We start from the raw sequence: 20,406 nt of genomic DNA, 5'->3' as shown, positions 1-20,406 counted from the left end.
AAGGGGCAGGTGTCATCGAACGGGGCATGGTAGCGTGGTGGCCATGCCTGGGTCACAGCAGCTGAAAGTGCCACTCCAACGCGAAGTCTGCGCAGCAAAACCTCTTCCATACGCTATGAAAGATGGTGATCAAATGGTGAACCAGATTTGACTTGTCGAATTCTATGTCTGAATAGCTTAATTTTTTATAGCGGAGATTTTGAATTTAGCAGCATGGGGCCATACACCAGAGCACCTAGAAGTAGGGGCTTTAGCGTATGGCCACCTGCATATAGAAGTAAATATAATATCTGATGCAGCCGCCAGCGCTGGCCACTCTCTGCGTAACACGACACAGCTTCCTTTCTCTCGAGAGGATCGTTGTGCCCTTTTCCATCGAACTGGTTGGAGAGAGCAAATGTGGAATTGGCCCTTTCTGCAAATTCCGTGTTCCACCTGACCTAAGCAAAGCGTCTGTGTACTGCATCGTTTGCGTCTCAACGTGGCTTACACCCGAAGCTTCAATTTCAAAATAGGGTGGGAGGATTCACCACTGTGCCCCACGTGCGCTGTGCGCGAGACTACCGAGCACTTGTTGTGTATATGCCCGCGATTTTCCGCTGCGCGAGTTACAGCGACGAGCTGCCTGTCTCGTGTTCGACGTGGAGCTAGCCTTCAGTTGTGTCACTTTTTTGGACCCTGGGACAACAACAATGACTCATATTTAGGGACAAAAATTCTTCTGCGTTTTTTGCGAGATTCAGTACTAGACAAAACTTTGTAATTCTTCCATTGTGCGCATGGCTACGTCTGTACGCGTTTGCGTCGTCATGTACGCTTTGACTCCTTCTTCTTGTTAGGCGCTCTGCGCTTCCTGGGCTCCATTCGCTCAATTTTTTTCTTTACCTTAACTTTATTTCGAGTTTTTTCCTTGCACTACATTCCGTGTCATTTTTATTTAACTTTTGCTTGCTCTATTGCTGCTTTCCCGATTTCTCACATTCACTTCACTGCATTGTAAACATCCCCATCTGGCGTAGCAAGCACTGCCGCTAGCAGAGCTGACCTCTCCAGCCCACATTAAAGAGTTATCTCTCTCTCTCTCTCTCTCTCTCTCTCTCTCTCTCTCTCTCTCTCTCTCTCTCTCTCTCTCTCTCTCTCTCTCTCTCTCTCTCTCTCTCTCTCTCTCTCTCTCTCTCATGCACGTGCCTGTTTTCCTTCAAACTTGACAGTGACATTTGAATCCAATCATTTGAATCCCGTCGTTTGAATCCCGGACCCCTTGTCGCAAACTAATCACCGGTTCGAGGCACTGGAAATACGGCGCTGCTGAGCAAGAAGTAATGGTGACCGGAGCACTTGAGTCGTATAGTTTTATTAATTCAAAAGACAATGAGCACAAGTACATTATTACAGACAGAAAGCACAGCCGAACTCTCGCCTTGCAACCACCGCATTCGTCAGCTGAATTAACCCCTTGCCCAGGTGTACATTAGATATTTGTCCACGTTTGTCTGTCCTTCAAGCTGACTCACAGGCCGTAAATGAACCGTGTGCTTTTTTGTGTACTGTTTGCCTACTTAGCAGTCCGCACCCGCGAACCATTGTCCGACTACGGTTGCGCCATAGGCGTTCTAAGCGGTGGCTCTATTTTTCGCTTACATTGCTCTTCAAGTTTCAATTTGTTCTTCTTGAAGGATTGGGCAATTTTTTATTTATATACTTTTATTGCAGCCTATTACAGAATACTACATTCTCCGACACAAAGGGACATATAACTCCACTTTGCTAAGCTAACACTAGGCAAAAGTAACTCATCTTATCACACACTGCGGCCAATATAGTCACACAATGAACATCTTATGTGAAAAATGTGATGAGCTATCTTACAGTGAATAGGTATGCAAGATGAAGAAGGAGAAATAAGTCGTGGCCAAGAGTAATGAACGAGCACTCCGAAGTAGTTATACAGCAAGAACAATATACATATAGACAAACAACGTTATTGTTTAGAAGAGAAATGGCCGCGTATCGCTCGAGATTTACAACGAAGCGTGGCTGGACCGAAATGAACGGTGCTTTGCAACGTTACCGAGAGGCTGCGCTTCTTCCACGCACGAGTTGACTTTTACACAGACACGCACGTACGACTCCATAATAATTTAAATAACAAGGTAGATCAATATGCATTCATAGCTGGAATTTGTACGTTACTTCCATTACGAAGAAAAAATAGTGTTTTAACCTTTCTCTTCACAGACTATGACAATAATTGCCTTTCTCGGTGACAGTAGATTTACTAACTAAAGCCATTTTGATTCCGCTCCTGTTTGATCGATCGTCTGCACTTTTTAATCAACTTTTTTCCCGATCTATGTGATTATTATTCGCATTGTCTCTTTACTTCATTACTGTTAGTCAATCATCCTTTCTTTCCCATCGCGGTTACCTTCGCCAGTACGAAGTAAGGCTAGAACCATTGCACGTGAGTGCAGTCACCGACTGGCGACTTCCTAGTCATATATTTTTAAATATATTAGCGACGCGCTGAAACATACACACACACCCGTACACATCCATACATATCTAATAGCATAAGCGGAGCCACACCATCGTTTGGCAGGAAATAGCTCTCTTGGCTCTGTGAAGGCAGAGCTAAGAATTTTCAGCGACGCCTTTTTTCTTGTCAATGGTTTTTCGCACATGTAACGGCGACAGTACGGCGCAAATATCTTCGACAGAGATCTGTCTGTGGTTAATCGAAAGCTTGGACGTTTTGCGTAGAACGGCACGCACGAAGAAGTTTCGATGACAAAGAGCAGATATGTGCACAACTCTGGAGTCGCAAAATAATGCAAAGGACGAGCATCGTAGAGCCACGCTAGAAAGACAACAAAAACATTCACAATGACCCCTGTAGCGTGGTACCAAAAACGCGCGGAAATACCTACCTAGGCCTCTTCTGCTCGTCTCCGGAGTAAGATAGTTCTGCATTAAACAAAAAGTTACGACTTGAAAATGATTCTAAGACACCGAGGAATTTGGTTCTGCCATAACAGCTTTGCGCACACCAAACGTAACACGTGCAATAGTCACAACACTTCTTTCTTCCCTATACACGACTTGCACATGACATCATCACGGCCTTTTCTGGTGCCAGCTCTCATTTTTCTGGCGCTGTTCGAGATAAGAGCAGCGGGTAAGTCCACAGCCTTTTACTGGTGCACCAATGTGGCAGTTACAATGACGTCAGTGCAAGCTATCTATAGCTATGAGAGCCATGATGAGAAATTCACGCAGCCAACTTAGGAGCGTCTACTTGTCGGGGGGAAAAATACGGTGCACAAATGCCAGGAATAGCTTAAAACTGTGTAGGCAGTAGCATTATGTTACGCTAAGAGCGGAGGATGCGGCAGAGCGCCGGCCTAGCGAAGCTTTGGGGTCAGCAGAACATAATATTCAATGGAACCACTCAGCCACTTTCTCCACGTTCTTTTCCTTCTCTTTCCAGGCCTAGCTTCTGCACACCCAGCTGGTGGCAATTGAAGCTGAAAATGGAAGATGGCATCCAGCTTTCTAAATGCCGCTGTTATGTTGACGGCCAACGGCATTTCTTAACCGCACGAGAAGGGGTCTTATAAAACTGCGCAAGACGTCATATTGGGGATGGAAAGCGCTGTTATACCATGCTTGCGCTGGTGGGAAGTAGTTTTGGTAGTGTTTTGGGGCTTAGGAGGCAAGCCGGTACAAATCAGAAAAATTGGGTGAAATTACATGCTTGCTCAAACCAATTTCTGTTTCTTTCAAATATAAGAATTAAGAACTACCAGAATTCAGGTTCAGAGAACGGGTTATAGAATAGAGAGCCTGTACTGCTGCTATGGCAGTAAAAAAAAAATTGAACTTTTGTTTATACTTAGCAAATGATTAGCATACAGTTTCTTTTTATCCTGTGTACAGTTTGGACGCGCTCTCGTGCAAGCAGAATGAGGGAATACACCCCACTTGCAGAAACCAAAGCCGCAAGGGCAAATATGCCCTTTCGGCATCGCACATATCAAGAAAAAGCGCAGTTGTTTCGTTCATCCTTTCATTACACCATTTCCCTTCTGAGAGGCTGCATTGGACAGACATTCCGTTTGTGTTACTGTTTTTACACTGGCACCGCAAACGCTTCGAATGGCCGAAGCTACAAGCACCCAGCTAATACCGAAATTTCCTTTGGTTTTCACCTATTCCATTTTGTTCACCGGGCTTGAGAACTAAACTTAAGCCAGGTGCATGCGAACATTACTTTCTGACCTAGACGTCTGTTGTGTAGTTGGGGAGGTTGCGTACGCAAGCTGCAGGTTTTCCACCACGTTAAGCTCGGACGAGCTTAACAGAAGGGAAGTTTCCGTTCAAAAGATTGAACTAAAGTAACCCCGTTGCAGCTACCCCGATCACGCCATTAATTTTTCCCGTTCACAGAAATAGGCCGACAGAAGCGCACCAAAGGCGTCGCTTTGTAATCCCAGCGGAAAGAACCGCTGAATTGGCCGCTAGATTCTCATCATCCGAGACACTCAAAGAAGCACTATTGCCGCCTTCTCCGGTGAGTTCCGCTTGACAGGCAGTTTAGGCGACGTTCACAGCTGGAAGTTGTGCATGGAAGTGGAATACTCGGAGCGGTAGTTTGGGGCTGCGCTCTTTGAGCGCGTCGTCCGGTGCGAGTACTCGGAAAACCTGTCCGCCTCGTGTCCAGGCTGCGGAATCAGCATCACGGGCTGCAGGTTCATGGACTTGCGCGACGCCGTCGACTGGTTGTCCGCCATGAACGCGCTGTTCACCTCTCCTGCAACGGGGGAAAAAAGGACACGGTCAAGCAGCGAGATTTGCGCGTGTCACCCAATGTGCAAGTACCGCGTTTTTTCCGTTCTAAGCGGCCAACCACTAACAAAAAGGGCCTGTCAATCGAGGCAGCCGGCAGTTGCGCACGGAAGCGCAGCGGAGTGCCTATGCAAGCGCAGCGGCACGCTGTCTCTTGTGCGAAGTAGCGGAGTTAGTTTCACTAGAGAAATTGCTTTGAAAAGGCATCGATGCCTTTTCAAAGCCATTTCTTGGCACATACATCTACGATCGTAGATGTGTGTAGTTTTTTCTGTCACTTGTTACTAGTGTCACATTCGCCAGCGGACATTCTTAAAAAAAAAATGAAGGAAGCTCACACTAACGTGTAAGACCTGAAGAGCGAAGCTGAACGCAACCTTCACAACCACCACGAACGATAAGTCCACGATTGCAGACGATTTGCTTCTTCTTCGCTGCCGCAACGACCTTTACTCCATCATTGTTGCTATAAATGTGAGCTTCTTACATTTTTTGTAAGTTATAATCACAAGACATCTCTTTGGAGGGGAGTACGCTATGGCGTGTCTTTCTCGTTCCGACCAAGTGTTGCCTCGATTACGGCGGACGCTGTAGATTTTTTTTTTTTTTTTTTGGGGGGGGGGGGGGGGGGGGGGGAGGGAGAGCATTTTTGGCCAATCTCCCTAAGCGGGTATGACAAACGTGCGTGGCTGACGCTGGGCGGTTGTCGCGAGGCACGCACACACGAACACTCGGCCTTTACTCGAGTGCGGCCCTCGCTCACGTGCGCGCACTTGGCAGATTTTTTGGTGTTTTTAACTGCGGACACGAAAAATTGCGATGTGCTTAGCAGCTCCGCTGTTAAAAAATGTTAACAGATACTCCCGGGTGGAAATTATCTGATAAATGCGGAAATGCGCCACCTTGCTCTACGCCGAGTCTTTTTAAAGTCGGCTTCACCACTTTACATATGTGCATAGCTGGAATACACTTTCCAGGGGCAATAGAAGCAGTCTGATAACAATGTAGGAAGGACCTAGGGCAAACCCACGGAAGGATATATTCAGGATCGCCTGCAATTAAAATAGGCTTCACTACAATATACATGTGCACTGCAGGGAAGACATTTTTCTCGGGGCAATATAAGTCATTTTGTGCGATCATATGAAGGCCCTGGCGCCTTTTTTTTTTAACAGCACCTTCTTTTGCGGCGAAAGCGGGACACATCAAAGCGCTCCAGACGGGCAGACGGATTTCCCGGCTGAGTCCACATAGAAATGCTTACGCATTTAAATACCAGGCTGTGGGAGCGGCATACCTTGTGGTTGCGGCATACCTAAACACTGTCCGCATTGGTCAACATTGCCCAACCCACTCTATGCGCCCGGGTATTTATTATTTAATTATTTACTTAAAAAATATTGCAGGCCATTAGCCCGAGAAGGGGGGGTTCTATATCACACACAAAAAACAACAACGACAAAAAACACCTTGCGCACATATAGCAAAATGCTCAAGATGAGCCAAGACATCGATCGTATCAGATAACTCAAGGCAGAACAAGATGCACAATGATGTGTTAGAACAATGAAGCAATGCAACAAAACAGCCAGAAAAACGATTCACAGAAAGGGGGCTATGACGATTAAAACGCAACAGATATCTGTTTTAAACACTGGGTGCAAGGCGCTCTACTGATAACAGGAGTTTTATTCCAAGTTTTATTCCAATCGTTGACTGTTCGTGTGAAGGAGGAAAATTTGAACAAATCGCTCCGAGCAAAGAACTGGGTGAGAGATAAAGCGTACGTGTGAATGACGAGTTGATAAAGGGGTTACGAAATGGGAGGGGTGAAGACCGAGCTTAAACTTAACGCGAATAAACTTCCGTCGTGATTCCAAAGTTACAATCCCATGGTTTAAGCTAAAAAATTAAGCTAGCACGGCAAAGCTAGGTTAATGTTTGTTGCAACTGGAAGTTCATTGCCTTTTGGCTTGTTCAGCCTTTATTCGACGACAGACGGGTGCTCTATTTAGAAGTCTGGTAATGCCGGATAAGCGGGAGTAGCTGGCTATTAACAACAGCGTGTGAAACCAAAGCCTGCCAAATATATTTATTTTACAAACACGTGACCTTGCCTCGCTGTTCTCATAAAAGTATTGCCTGGTGAATACGCAAGGTGAGGCGAAGTGGCAGCGCAGAAGGCGGTGTTTGGGGGTGTCACAGACGGCACGAGCAAACACACCAGCACTCGCTATCAACACCGCGACGCGTCAACTCGTTTATGGCACCGCTGGCTATCCACATGCGCATGGCGGTGTTCTGAAGCTGGAGCAAGTTCACGAGCATAAACCGCTGGTTCCGCGCGGAAACGCCGTTTCTGCAGAGCACACACCATTAATCGGTTCTCACAAATTTTTCGGCACTTCCACATTCGTCCGAACGTACGTATGCACGTGTCGACATCCTTCTAATAATAATCGCTGCCACCATCACCCTCCTAGCCCACGGAGAGCCCTCCTCAAAGATTAAGCAGATTGAGTTTCGAGGATTGAGCTCTCCTAGCTCTCCCTCTCTGCTACGCCCCGGTTCTTCTTTCCTACTTACAAGCATGAACAAGGTTGGCGCTTGGTGAAGGAAAAGCCGGATGAATTAATTCTCTTCAACAGTACACCAGCAGCCCCAGTGGCGTGCGAAAGGGGGGCAGGACTGAAGGATGCCATGCTCGCAGCCTAACGCGTGACTATCACATAGGGCTGCATGACTGACAGCTGGGATAATTGGTCATTAAGCAGTCACCAAATATTCCAGCTTCCCGTACCTTTGCTGTTAACATATCCATGCAAGAAGTTACTTTCCACCCAAATTATCGCTAATCTTTAGGGGGGGGGGGGGAGAAAATTGTTTATTTTAATTATAGAATGGACCTTTTTCCAGTACCGGTCCCTCTAGCGGCTGCCACGGCGAACTAAAAATGGCAGTAAGGCACACCCCCAAGAAAGTCTGGCTTTCTGAGAACTCGTGCACAAAATATCCTGGTCCTGCTGCCCCTCCCGCACTAACCCGTCACCCGCACCTATCACATGAATGTCACGGTAGCAGGCGAACGTTCTCGTGACTAATCTGCCTTGTTCGAAGCGCCGCCCCCCCCCCCCTTCCCCCCCCCCCTTTTTTTTTCATTTTCGTAACCCCCTCACTGGCAGGCATGTGCTGGCAGCGTGGTCAGTCGCGTCTTCGCCCCTTTTCTTAGAAAGCCATTATTGTATGCACATACGAACCCACCACGAGGAGTCCAAAGAGAGAAAAAACAGAAAACGTGCAGATTATAGCCGCTCCCTAAAGCAGAAAACCGAGGGGCGCGCTTTTGTTTATTTTACCCGAGGCGCCTGCCAAGAATGGCGGACCGGCAGCCCGCGCATGCGCAGATCGCTACTGGAAAAAGGTCCATTACGCTGCAAGCACACTATCGCATTCTTCGTTGCATGTGTTCCCTAGGCCTTCCACGCGAAAGAGCGAATTTCAGTGCGAACGTGCAGAGCGCAAATAACATTGAAAACAGTATACTATAGAGGCAGCATGGGCGTTATCGCCGAGCATATGCGTGGCAGTTTGAAGCCCCCCTCCCCCCTCAAGAAAAAGAAAAAAAAAACGCTCTGTGGGCTACAGTTCAATGGTCATGCCTTTCTTGGTTCCTCCCCAGCGCTTCGCCCAAGGTCGCATTCAGGAATGCTTCTGTGCTGGGAAAGCACTTCACTGAAGCATTTGCGGAACGCCCTCGGCGCAGAGACACGTCCCAAGTGCTGGGGAGGGGTTGACAGGACCTCCCAGTACAGGGTAATCTAAAATGGCAAAGAATAAGTCCAATCTTGTGCTTGGCTTCGAGCCAGCCAGATGTATGCCTTTCTTGTCTCTCATTCTCACTTGTCATGACAGGACAAAAGATGGATCCTTTTCTATTCGGGGTCTGTCTACTCTTCCAGGACCTGTTCGGCCGCCATTCTGTCCGGCAGCAGGTGAGGGAGCTACAAAAATACAGCGAGAAAGAATAACAGAACAAAGAAGAGCAAAACACATGGCCTGCGCGCACCCGTAGACTTTTCTTTTCTCCTGTAACCATCCTCCCCGCCGGCTACATGCTGACCATCTTCTAATATGCTTAGGGAATAATCTGACAAAAAAAAAATGGTGGCGTACTTTTAAAATGTCCCCGACAGGTCTTTCTGAACCGTTTCCCGTGCGCGTCTCGGTTTGCGAAATCAGGCGAGAGAGGGTTCGCATTGCTCCCGAAATAGGGGCGGGAGGCGGGGGGGGGGGGGGAATGGAAAGATAAAGAATCAGTTTAGACAAATAACCGAATGGGGCGCAGCGGCCACCGCGTGACTGCTTGTATTGCGCCACAGCAGCTCGCGTCTTCAATTCGGAAATAAACTCTTAGAAAAGCCCCTCGGCATGACGTTGTGGCACGATGGCCGGTTGGGCCTTCGGAAGAGAGATCTAGGGGAAACCGCTGCAATGCAGGCCGAGCACCGGCGTTACGGCAGAGTATCCATGCAAGTGGCATCATTATTGGAGCACGTATCAGAGAGCTTTGGGTGTCCGTGGGAACCTGTTGAGAAGGTCCCTGTTTTACACGAGAATTCCGCTCCACGTTCCGCTTCACACTACCGGGACCTGTCACTATCCGCTGAATTCCCGGATGTTCATAAGGGGGGAAATTCCGCTGTCACTAGCAATGTTCAGGACGAATGCGATCTCACCGCCACACGCCAGTAGGTAATTTCATCTGCTCATAGCTCTGCAGTTTAACACTATAGGTGTAACAAAGGGATGGGCTGGTTCTAACTTACACCGTGGCCCTCCTCAAGAACCTGTGTAGTCTACGGATAGTACCAGAGGCGGGTTGGACCTGGCGGCGTCCAGACAGGTTTTTCACGGGGCGTACAACCCACCCCATTATAACTTTCCCGCATCGGCAAGAGCAACAACGTCCGCACGTAACGTAAGGTCGCAACAGGCGCTTAAATGCCATACTATGACAGCTCGCATCATGGCAGTGCAAGACCTCCCAATCACCCCATCACCGATGGCGACTACAACCAGGGCCATTAAGCATTTATTCTTCATAAGCCTTGTGTCAACTGCAGGACGAAAGCCTCTCCCAAAGATCTCCAGCCACGCCTATCGAGTGCCCGAAGACCGATTGTGTAATCATTAGGAGGCTTTTTAGCAAATGTACTCAACTATGGTTGCCAAATCCCGGTCTGGTGAGAAAATGCTGTTTTGTGCCCCAGGGTACCTCACCTATCATGGTTGAACCTATCTAGTACAGTTTCCCGTGGTATCCGGCGACATTATGACCGGTCCAGGCTGCATTTCGCACCTGGTAATGTGATGGAGGGCGGTTGCGGAGCATTCGTATGCTCAGAAATTGTGGCACGCTCCATTGATGCACATAAACAGTGATATCGACAAAGCATTTATTACCTGCCCATAAATTATTTATATACATAGGTGTATTTCCAGTAGGTTTCGGCGGGCCGTGGCTAGCCTATGCAGCGCGCTTCGCATGCATAGCCGAGCTAAGCACCCACTCCGTGGGGTGAGGCGATGTGTCTCGGTTCTTAATCGTTCTCGACTGTGCCCTGTCGACTGGTGAGCCGTGGCTCGCGTCGCCGCGACGCGTTTTAGTGTCATTTGTCAGGGCCCTGCAAAGGCCAGCTGTGAAGGACAAAAGAAGGGTCAAGAAGGTAGCTATGTTCGACTTGGATGGTGACGTTACAAACAGAAGCGCGCGCCTTTCAACTGGGAACAATAGTCCATTCTGACGCATCGCCGCCCCTATTCATGGGTCCTTAATGGCGTCCCCTCCTTTCGTGTTGACGTTATTCTATAGGCGGGCCAGAAATATCGGCACAGCGTGGCAGGGCGCGACGGCGCACTGATCCCGGTTCTGGCGCGCCCTTGCTGCAGCAACCGAGTCGAAATATATATAGCCCCGAGAGGGAAATAACGTCATCACGGCACCGTTACTAGATCGTTCCAACCCGTAGACGTAACATACCGCAGAAGGAAACCCGGGGAATCCCTTGCACAAGGTTTTCACAGTTTAACTTGATATGAAAAGGCGCCATATTTTGATCCTCAAATCGGAAACCCCGCTCGAACGAGGAGTTACGTTTAGAACCCTGACTCGCTAGGTTTAATACCACGTAATGGACATTGCCGTTCGGCGAGGCGCTTATAATGTGAGCATATTAAAAGCAATAAAGCCTGACTTTGGACTAGTTGGGTACACATCACACCTTGAAATACAGCGCCAAAAACTCGGATGGAGAGAGGCAGCGCTCGTGTCTGTTTCTCCTCTCTCCGTCGAGTTTTTTACGCTGTTTTTCAAGGTGTATATTGTCGAGTTTTTTGCGCTGTTTTTCAAGGTGTCAATAAAAGCAGCCGTGCCTGCTAAAAGAAAAGCCCTATAAACGAGGTAGCTTTGCAGGTTAGGCAAGGGCTCCATAAAAAGCTTTTGCTAAACGTTATTCCCCATGAAGCACAACAACGCGTGTTAGTTTTAATGATTTTGTAACGCTGGAAATATTTCTACGCTGCTCTTCAGGACGTGTTTTGACAGCTTCAGCTGCTAATGGGAGACCCACGGGATATGGCACTGGCCTGGTTGAAATCCCAACTGCGACAGACCCGCACGTCACCTTCCACTAGGTCTTCATTTCGTGTCACGTGGTATGCTTACGTGTCACGTCTATTCAATACGAACATTGCTACGCAACAACATCTGGAGACTACTTTGAGAACCTAGGCAAGGTTTCATAATTGCAAAGTTGTACAGCGGTAAAAAAAAAAAAAAAACACTCCCGGGCCATCTCCACTAACGTGAAACCTGGGGAGGGGTGAAGCATGCAGTGTATAAATGTATACAAAGATTGTAAGTCTCTCCTGCCACACGGCGCCCGCTGATTGGGCGCCGAAGAAGCGCCGGTGGGAGCAGCAATCACGCGCTTGCTGAGGCGGTGGCGCCCTCTCTTGCTTTGCACTGGATTTAAGCAATTAAATGATAGACAGACTGGCCATGAGTTGTCTTCGTGTCACACGCTGCAGCATGCTAAGAAGTATGCTAAGTAGCTCGAGGCGTTGGAAAACGAGTGTCCCGGTCTGTTCTTTTAGTACGCGTTTTTGCCCATGGAGATGAAACGTTCTTGCGTGAGACATTGGAAAACGAGTGTCCCCATGTATTTTTTTAGAACGCGTTACGTTCTAGCGCGAGGCGTTGGAAAACGAGTGCCCCGTTGTGTTCTTTTAGTACGCGTTCTTGCTCACGGCGATGAAACGTTCTAGTGCGAGGCATTGGAAAACGAATATCCCTGTGTATTATTTTAGTACGCGTTACGTTCTAGCGCGAGTCGTTAGAAAACGAGTGTACCGGTTTGTTTTTTTAGTACGCGTTACGTTCTAGCGCGAGGCGTTGGGAAACGAGTGACCGGGTGCGTGCTTTTAGTACGCGTTTTTGCACGTAGAGATGAAACTTTCTAGCACGAGGCATTGAAAAACGAATGTCTCGTTGTGTTCTTTTAGTGCGCGTTACGTTCTAGCGCGAAGCGTTGGAAAACGAGTGTCCGGGTGTGCTCTTTTAGTACGCGTTTTTGCTCATGGGGATGAAACGTTCTAGTGCGAGGCATTGGAAGACGAGTGTCTGGGTATTTTCTTGTAGTACGTGATAAGTTCTAGCGCGAGGCGTTGGAAAACGAGTGCCGGTGTTTTAGTACCATGACTACACGAGACGACGACAGCCGGAGCCCCTAAAACACAACCTTATTAGGCTGCTAGAGTCAGCAGCGGCTTTGATAAAATCATGCTTCACCGCCAAGACCATTTCAAGGACAAAGAATTCACAAAATGCCAGTTTTCTAGGGCCTAGGTGCTCAAACTTAGCCATATCGAACAACGCATAGCAAAAACTTCCGTTGGAACAACGGTTTAAAAGTCGTCCCGTTAAATGATGTAGTACGAGCTAAAAATTACCCTGGCGTCGTTATGAAAAGCCTCAATTTCCTTTTCAGTATACGCATTCACACCAAGAAAGAAATCAAAGCCCCCTTTTTAAGAGAAAGGTGCCTAAAACGCGCACCTTTATCCCACGCAACGTTAGCCAGCGTCAAAGTCTAAAATTCAAACTGCTGACCCAGTCAGAATGCCGCAATCGCATAGACGTCGGCGCCGCTCGATCCCCACCACGGGAAGCGTTTTCTTTCTTTTTTTTTTTCCTGAGGCGCTTGGTGTGCCTTTTGTGGAAACCTATTGCGCGAATCTCCTTTCCTGCAGTGCGTTTTTGGCGTAACGATTTCGATTTTGGACCTTGAAGACATTGGCTGCGTTTCAACCATTCCACGATCATCGTCATCATCGTCAGAGAAAGTTGGCTTTCCTGCAGTGCGATTTGGGGCAACGTCGCCACCAGTGAGGCATCAAAAAGCTTCGCTTTAAAACGATCTCTCATAAAAGAGCGTGCAGGCTACATTGGCGAGAAAAGGCGCAGCACGGCAGAGTTTAAAGTTGCGGCAGAGCCACTGACGTTATACCTTTGTAGACAGATCCGTTGGAGATGTACTGGTCGGGCAGCAGCTTGACGTATCGCGTGCCCAGCACGAAGGCGAGCGCGGCCAGCACGACGCAGTCGGCGACGCCTATGACGGCCAGGATGTACGCCCACCGGATGCCGCACTGGCCTGGGTCGTAGTCGCCCGCGTCGGGCCCGCACACGTCCCGGACCACGGACACGTCCCAGCCCGCGGGGAACGTCAGCACGCCGATCACCATGCACACGGCTGCACAGAGGAGGAGACAAACGCGCACGCTCAGAAAAAAAAAAGTCTTTTCAGGTCAGCCCAAACCAAAAAACAAGCTCTGGCAAAATTTACGCCAACTATGGGCCAGACTGGGCGCATATGTGAACATGTCGTCCCTTTTAGAACTGCGTAAAATTTACAAGTGTGATGAAACTTGGAATAGACTCTTTTTTTTTTTTGCAGCTCACTAGAGATATTTCTGGGCATTCAGTAAGTCCTAGAGAGGCACAAAGAAATTGGAGAAACTTCCAAGTGGGCATTGTCGAATAAATGCTTAATTAAGCCATTGCGCTGTACACCTGGATTATTTAAAGTGGGCTTCACGCATTAACATACGTGCATTGCTAGAAAGACATCTTTTAACATCCCAGGTAAGCAGCTTGTTACCAAAGTAAGGAGGCCATTAAGGCTTTTATCATTTATTAAATACCTCCTTCAGACCCCACCAAGCGCCATACACCGAGTCACTTTAAAGTCGACTGCAGTACTACACACAAATACATTGAGACGAATACATCTTTCCAGAGGCAATATAAGCTGTCTTGTAACAACATATGAAGGACCTGGCGCATTTTAATATAACATTTTGGTTTACAGTGGACGTGTAACCCATTAAGCGTCACAGAAGGTCAGAAGATTTCTTCGTTAAGTCCACACCGAAAGGCAAATTGTAATAGAAACATTTATAACCAGCCCTAACCAAAATGCAACCGATATAAGCATTGCAGCGCTAGATTGCGACGCCATACTTATTGGTCACGATGACCAGTAGCAAGACTGATTACATGCAGCGTTTAAAACACACACACAGCAAAAATTTCGATCAGCTCGCTCGAGGTCTCCCGTCGCATCTGACGTTGATACGGAAAGCGGAAACATTCCGACTTCTGATCGTGAGTGCAACTCCCAGCACAGAAAACAAATATACAGGACAGGGAAAAATATAGGGACGACCTCAACAGTAGAGCTCCAATTTTAGCGTTTGACGAGGTTGCTATCATTTCACTAGCCAAATAAACTTTATTGGAACAGCAAGCACAATGTTTTGGCGCTCTCCCGGTGAGAGAGGCCCTTAGTACACGATACCTTGATGCTTGCCGGCGGTATGGGCTCTCTCCACCAGCATACAATGTTAGGGTGTGTGGGGGATAAGCTGGTGTGTGTCGGCATGGAGACACGTGGTAGAGTGCGTAATTGTGCGCAGGGAACCAGCGTGCAGAAGGGTGTTGTGAGGGCGTGTGTAGGTCTGTAGTTTTCGGAGTATAATAACTTCGTCATTATCGACTAAAATTATTAGTTTCGTTAAATTGATTGGTTTATTTATTGGTTGATTTACTCACTGAATAGTTGCACTAACCAACCGACGTCAGGAGGAGTTAACTGTTATTTGAGCGAAGGCCAGCCACGAAAGCTGCACGAAAATGCTGGTTGTCCCGACAGTTCTTCTCGATGAATCGGTCAACACCAACATAAGCTTCACTCTCGGCTTCGGCTGTCTTACGTTGTCGTCTCCTTTCGGCTTCGCAAGCGCCAACTGGAGGATCTTAGCGACGGAGTCTGGGCAGGCAACCGCGAGCGCGAAGGTTACAAAACGGGTGCGCGCGTCCTTGCCGTCGAGTGCCGGGCAGTTAACGTCGGTCAGGGCTGGTGATGGGACGCCGTCGTCGCGGGTCCTGACGCGGACGGCGAGGGCGGCGCCATCACTCGAGGACGACGGTTTGTAACCGACGGTTAAGTACTTCCTGGGATATGGTGGTGTATACACGGCAAAGCGAGTCCGCCTCGCACGTTTGGCGTCGTGAAGGCTCAGTGCGCGGGAATGATCAGGACAAAAGCGGTTTCGTATGCATCCGCGGAACAGGAGAGGGGAAATTTCCGGCTGTAGGGTAAAGTACAGTTCTTGCGTGGCTTTGTCGGCTATACTTCATGGGTTAATTAACTTAATTTCCTTGTAGCACGGCGTCAGTTGACCTATGCTGGGACCTTTTTAGAGCGATAGGCTCGTTCTAGACGCTGCATCGTTGAAGGGATGTCGAGTGGCGGGTGCGAATGGCAGCCTGCTTGTCCGAATAGACGTTCTAGATCGCTTTAATACTAACGCTTCCTCCTCCGCCTCCGTTATTTTTAACTGGAGAAGAATCACGCACGGATTCTGCTCTCTGGCGTAATCAAAAGCCATCTGTGACGACGCCAGTGCTTCTTGACACTCCCGGAAAAGAAGGCGCTTCCTTAATACTGGATGTGCGGAGGATTAGCCAGAAGACCACGGTTGAAAGAACTTCCTGGTGCCTCTGCCGCCTGTCCGGCGGCCGTGCTCTACATTAAACTTGACGAAACAAGCAAATGAGAACGCGAATTGATTCCGCTTACGCTTCGAGCTGTTGCTATTTCTGGTTTCATGTGAGTCAACGTACGAACCATGGTAAACTCCGTCTCCTGGGCTTCGATGATCACATCAAACTTGTGCATAAAACCCCGAAATTTTGTTCTCGAGAAAAAAATTCCCCGCATTTCCCCGAGGGGAAGAATGTGAAAGTGCGAATGCACGAGTTGAATTTGCGCGGTTCGGTAATGTTCGCGAAAGAGAGATCACACACACACACACACAACTACAAAGAAAGAAAGATGCATTTATTCACAGACACCTATTTGTGTTGTCGTTGTACTTGATTGCTAGAGCGGATCTCAGCTTTGAAATTTCGTGTCAGTACTCCTTTAAGCAGGTGCATTAGCCCTTCTCACGCCCGATTCTTGGCCAATCCCCCACGTGGGTATGTGCCATGTCAGCGGCCAGGCAGCGCGCGCCCATCTCCCCCCGTTGCCAAGGAAGACGAGGAGATTCCTGGCCAATCCCCCACGTGGGTATGTGCCATGTCAGCGGCCAGGCTGCGCGCGCCCATCTCCACGTGCGCGGACATCGCCGGTGGACGCAGGTTCAGGGTCGCTTAAGAAGTGCATTGCACTTAAAAGTCGTTGTGGTCTCGACATGATTTGCGTTGCGGACCCCGCGGGGTGTGCCACTGACAAGTTTGCGTTAATCTGTGCAAAATGCGTCCGCCTAAGCACGCGCACACAAAACGTCTGGGTACTGGGTAAAATATTTTACGCCTGGCAGGCGTAAGCGGCCAGTCTTGTTACACGGCGTTAACCATTTCTCGTCTCACAGAGCGCCTCAGTTTTCCAGCTTCCCGCCCACGTACAGCGTGCGTGCTTTTCAGCCATGCCCAACAAATACCGTATTTTTGCGATTCTAAGCACCCCCCGATTCTAAGCACCCTCCCCTACCTTCAGGGGAAAAAAAAGTTTGCGAGCGGATTTAAGCACACCCTTTCCTAAGTAACCATCGCAAGGTGAATTTCAGACGCGCAGAAGCGGGTCCAAGTTGCCGTTTTGGCCAAGTTATTTATGAAGTTTTCAATTACAAATCACTTCGGCGGAACAGAAGACGACCTGCTGGGGGATACTGAGATCGGCGGCGCAAGCGGCACAACTGACTCGCACGGCAGTGAGGGTTACTGCGTATCGGACGTAAGCAGTGGGTTCACTCTCTGTACCTCTTTCTATATTGAATGTTGCCAAATAGAACATTGTTCCTTGCTCCTGCCTCGTCGAGATACGGCCGCGAAAAAAAGTGGGGGAGGGGGAGGGGGGGGGGGGTAATTTTGGTTTTTCGAATCTAAGCACCCCCCACCCCCTCACTTTGGGCATCGTGATCGAATCGAGTAAATACGGTAATAGCCGCTCACAAATTTTACAGATCGATATAAACCGAACGAGCCTGGAGACGCCTTTCGGCTTCCGAAACTGACCTGTACGATTCCACAAAGGGTGTCATTGTTCAGTTGCCTGTAAGAAAGCACGAAATTAAAATTTGTATATCTCATAACAGCAATACAAACTAAAGTCGCCTGGTCCCTACGCAAACGTGGTGTAACATGACTGCAGTCCACTGTCATCACTGGAAATATTTAAGCAACGCACGATGTAGGGCCACAACGCCATCCTTAGCTCTCCCGCTGGCTCAAAAATACAACCGCTCAGGAACTTAATAAAACTATAGCAGAAACGTGATATTTCGCACAGGATAAGGAGTCGACTTGGATAGAACCATTGTAACAGGTTATTGGAGAGCTTTGAAAACTTCGTGTGTAATTCGTCGTCCAAAGTCACTTTCCATAAATTTCAATGGGATAGTTTCGATGGCTTTGCCACCTGGTAAAGTAACCTTCTTATTTCGAAACTGCGCACACAGCAAGCTTTCCCCTTCAATATTAGCTGTACGAAAATCTATTGAACTAGGCTAAATTACTCCAAAATAGATCTGAAGGATCTGTTCAAGCTAGCTGCTTTTTGGAAAAGGGCGCAGGGATTTATACACAGCTCTCTACCCCCCCCCCCTTCCCCCCCCCCCCCCCCCCCAAAAAAAAAAGGATTTTGACACCCTCCCAAAAAGATTCCACAATCACGAGCACCCTGCCCAGGGATTTATACAAGCCCCCCAACATCCCCCCAATACCCCCCTAAGAAGACTTCATCACCCCACTCCCTCCCCCGTACCAAATCAAAATTCTGGGTGAACCCCTGGAAGGGCATGTACGAAAGCCACCCCAACGAGCTACCCCTAGTATCCGCTTCCATTGTCCGCACATGACCGAAACTTTCGACCCATTCGGAACATCTCGACGAACTCAATCATAAGCGAAACCTCCGGAAAGGCCGAAAGTGAAGTGGCGCTGGCACTTCAAAATGCTCGTCGTTGCAGGGCCCTCTACGGAGCGGATTGCTTGCATGCTCCCTACGGGCTGCGGGGGATCTGGCTATCCTTGAGAAGTACAACAATGCCCGCGCCGCGTGCGAAGCCATCCTCCGTCGCGGCAGCCTACGCAAGCGGCGCTTTTGAAACGGCCTCTCGATGTGCGAGATCACGGCTTTCTCCCATTGTCCCGCCACCGCTTGTTGGGGCTCTCTCTCCCTCCGCGGAGGGCCATTCATCAGTCTCCCAAGGTTTCCGCGCGCGGATTGCAGAGTTGTTGCACGGCCGGTCAGTTCGCGGTGCCGCGGCACTTCTGGCAGAAAAAAAAGTCGCCGATTGTGAGCCCCGGTTGTCGCGATAAGTGCAGCTGCTCGAGTTGAAGGTTGGAATTCGGGTCGTTTCGCCCAGCGCTCCCTCCACCTTTCGCCGCAGCTGGACCTACTTTGTGCACCCTCTTTTCTCGCCTCCTAGCGCATTTCTGAGACCTAACTGTCCCTTGGCTAACCCAGAAATCATTACGGCCGAAAAAATAAGCCCACTTCAAGATTTAGCCGTGTCGCAACTGTGGACACGCGGAATCCGCACGAACCTGTTGGCTGCCTACCAATGGTTATGCATTCGCCGTATGTGCCTTTTTTCGCAGTCACAATTCATCCAGTTTTGCTCACCTGTCTCTGTATTCACGAAGAAAATTCGATGTGCCCTGCACATTTCAATGTGCCCTCACACGACAGAGGTTATAAATTTAGCGTCCGAATTAAGCCAGCATCTGACAAAAAGGAGCGATTTTCCAAATAAAATGCGAGCATATCGGACGGATTGTGCGCGGACAGGAAGTAGGCTGAAGCGGCAAGTGAAGATAATTAGTTGTAGCTTGCTATCATGTGTGCCGATTTCGTCAATGGAGGTTTTTGTTCGTGTTGTTGTCACTGAAAGTGTTTTTGGCACACATTCTTGAGTAAGCTGGCGTTTGCCTGCTTGCTTGAACTACGCATCGATCCTCTGACAGGGAACGTCAGTTGACACTGATGTTGCTTCTTTAGGTAAAACTTATGGCCTAAAGAATATACGTTAAATGAGTCCAGGCTCCGTAGGTGCTTAGTACCGGTGCTGCATGGTCATTTCAAAGGCTTTCCGATGCCCCTCGAACTAAATGGCTATCGAACGGCGCATGTTGCCTATATATTAGCCGCACTTGTAAACTAAGCGTTCAACAGTCAATTGAAAGCTGACTTGTATAGCACACGCATAACGAGAACTTCCGGACGTCCTTTGCTAAATACAATTGGAGATCGTACGCCACGAGCCCACTCCCAAACATGCCAAGACTAGCACGACCTCACGGCTGAGAATCCCTCTCGCGCATGCGTGAGTGCGCTGGTGCAGACATAGGTCAGCCGCGCGCCTCGCCGGCTCGCCGGAGACCACCAGCTGCTCCGGAGGCGACCTAAGCACTTCCGAAGGCAGAATAATGGTAATGCGTGGCCTTGGCGGAGCAGAGCGCTCTCAGCGGCATCCACTTCCGAGGCGCGCTGCGAAGAACAATGGCAGCGCCTCTGCTAGCTCGTTTTAATACGCTGGTCGGCGGCCTGCGAAGAGCGCTCGTCGGAGGGGCCGCATTACAACGGCGGGATGGTCTGTCCCGAGGGATATCGCGGCGCCAGAGAAGGCTGAACGTAGCGGAGACTTTCTAATGACATCGTGATAGAAAGCAGTCGAACGACATGTGCGTTTCTTCGATCGCTTAACTTTTCCTGCATTTACGAGAGCGGTAAAGTAAGGGAAGCGTAGGCGGTATACGAAATGGCATCCGGAAGAAGGAAATCGCGCTGGACGAACTGGGAGTGAAGGACGGCAAGATGGAAAAGTTTGCACTGCGATCTAGTTAGTTGGCAATTGCTATGCACGCCCAATTTGTACGGCTTTAAAAAGCACGCTGTTTTTATGCGGCGTCACCAAAAAAAAAAAAAT

At 48.9% G+C, this 20,406-nt stretch overlaps 1 protein-coding gene across 1 annotated transcript in view; it reads right to left on the bottom strand.

The window, feature by feature from the left end:
* Window positions 1-1,338: 1,338 nt before the first annotated feature.
* Tmhs (Tetraspan membrane protein in hair cell stereocilia) overlaps window positions 1,339-20,406 on the bottom strand; it is a 124,162-nt gene continuing 105,094 nt past the window's right edge. The window contains exons 2-3 of the mRNA XM_077685793.1: window positions 13,416-13,661; window positions 1,339-4,813 (exon numbers count right to left, since the gene is read on the bottom strand). Coding sequence (XP_077541919.1) covers window positions 4,608-4,813; window positions 13,416-13,661 — 452 coding nt within the window. The 3' untranslated portion in view covers window positions 1,339-4,607. The remainder of the gene's footprint in view (window positions 4,814-13,415; window positions 13,662-20,406) is intronic.

Source organism: Haemaphysalis longicornis, unplaced genomic scaffold (assembly GCF_048455015.1).
Source record: "Haemaphysalis longicornis isolate Haplotype H1 unplaced genomic scaffold, Haemaphysalis longicornis Haplotype H1 scaffold_9, whole genome shotgun sequence".
In the NCBI taxonomy this organism is placed as follows: Eukaryota; Metazoa; Arthropoda; class Arachnida; order Ixodida; family Ixodidae; genus Haemaphysalis; species Haemaphysalis longicornis.
This window is presented reverse-complemented; position numbering and strand designations above follow the sequence as displayed.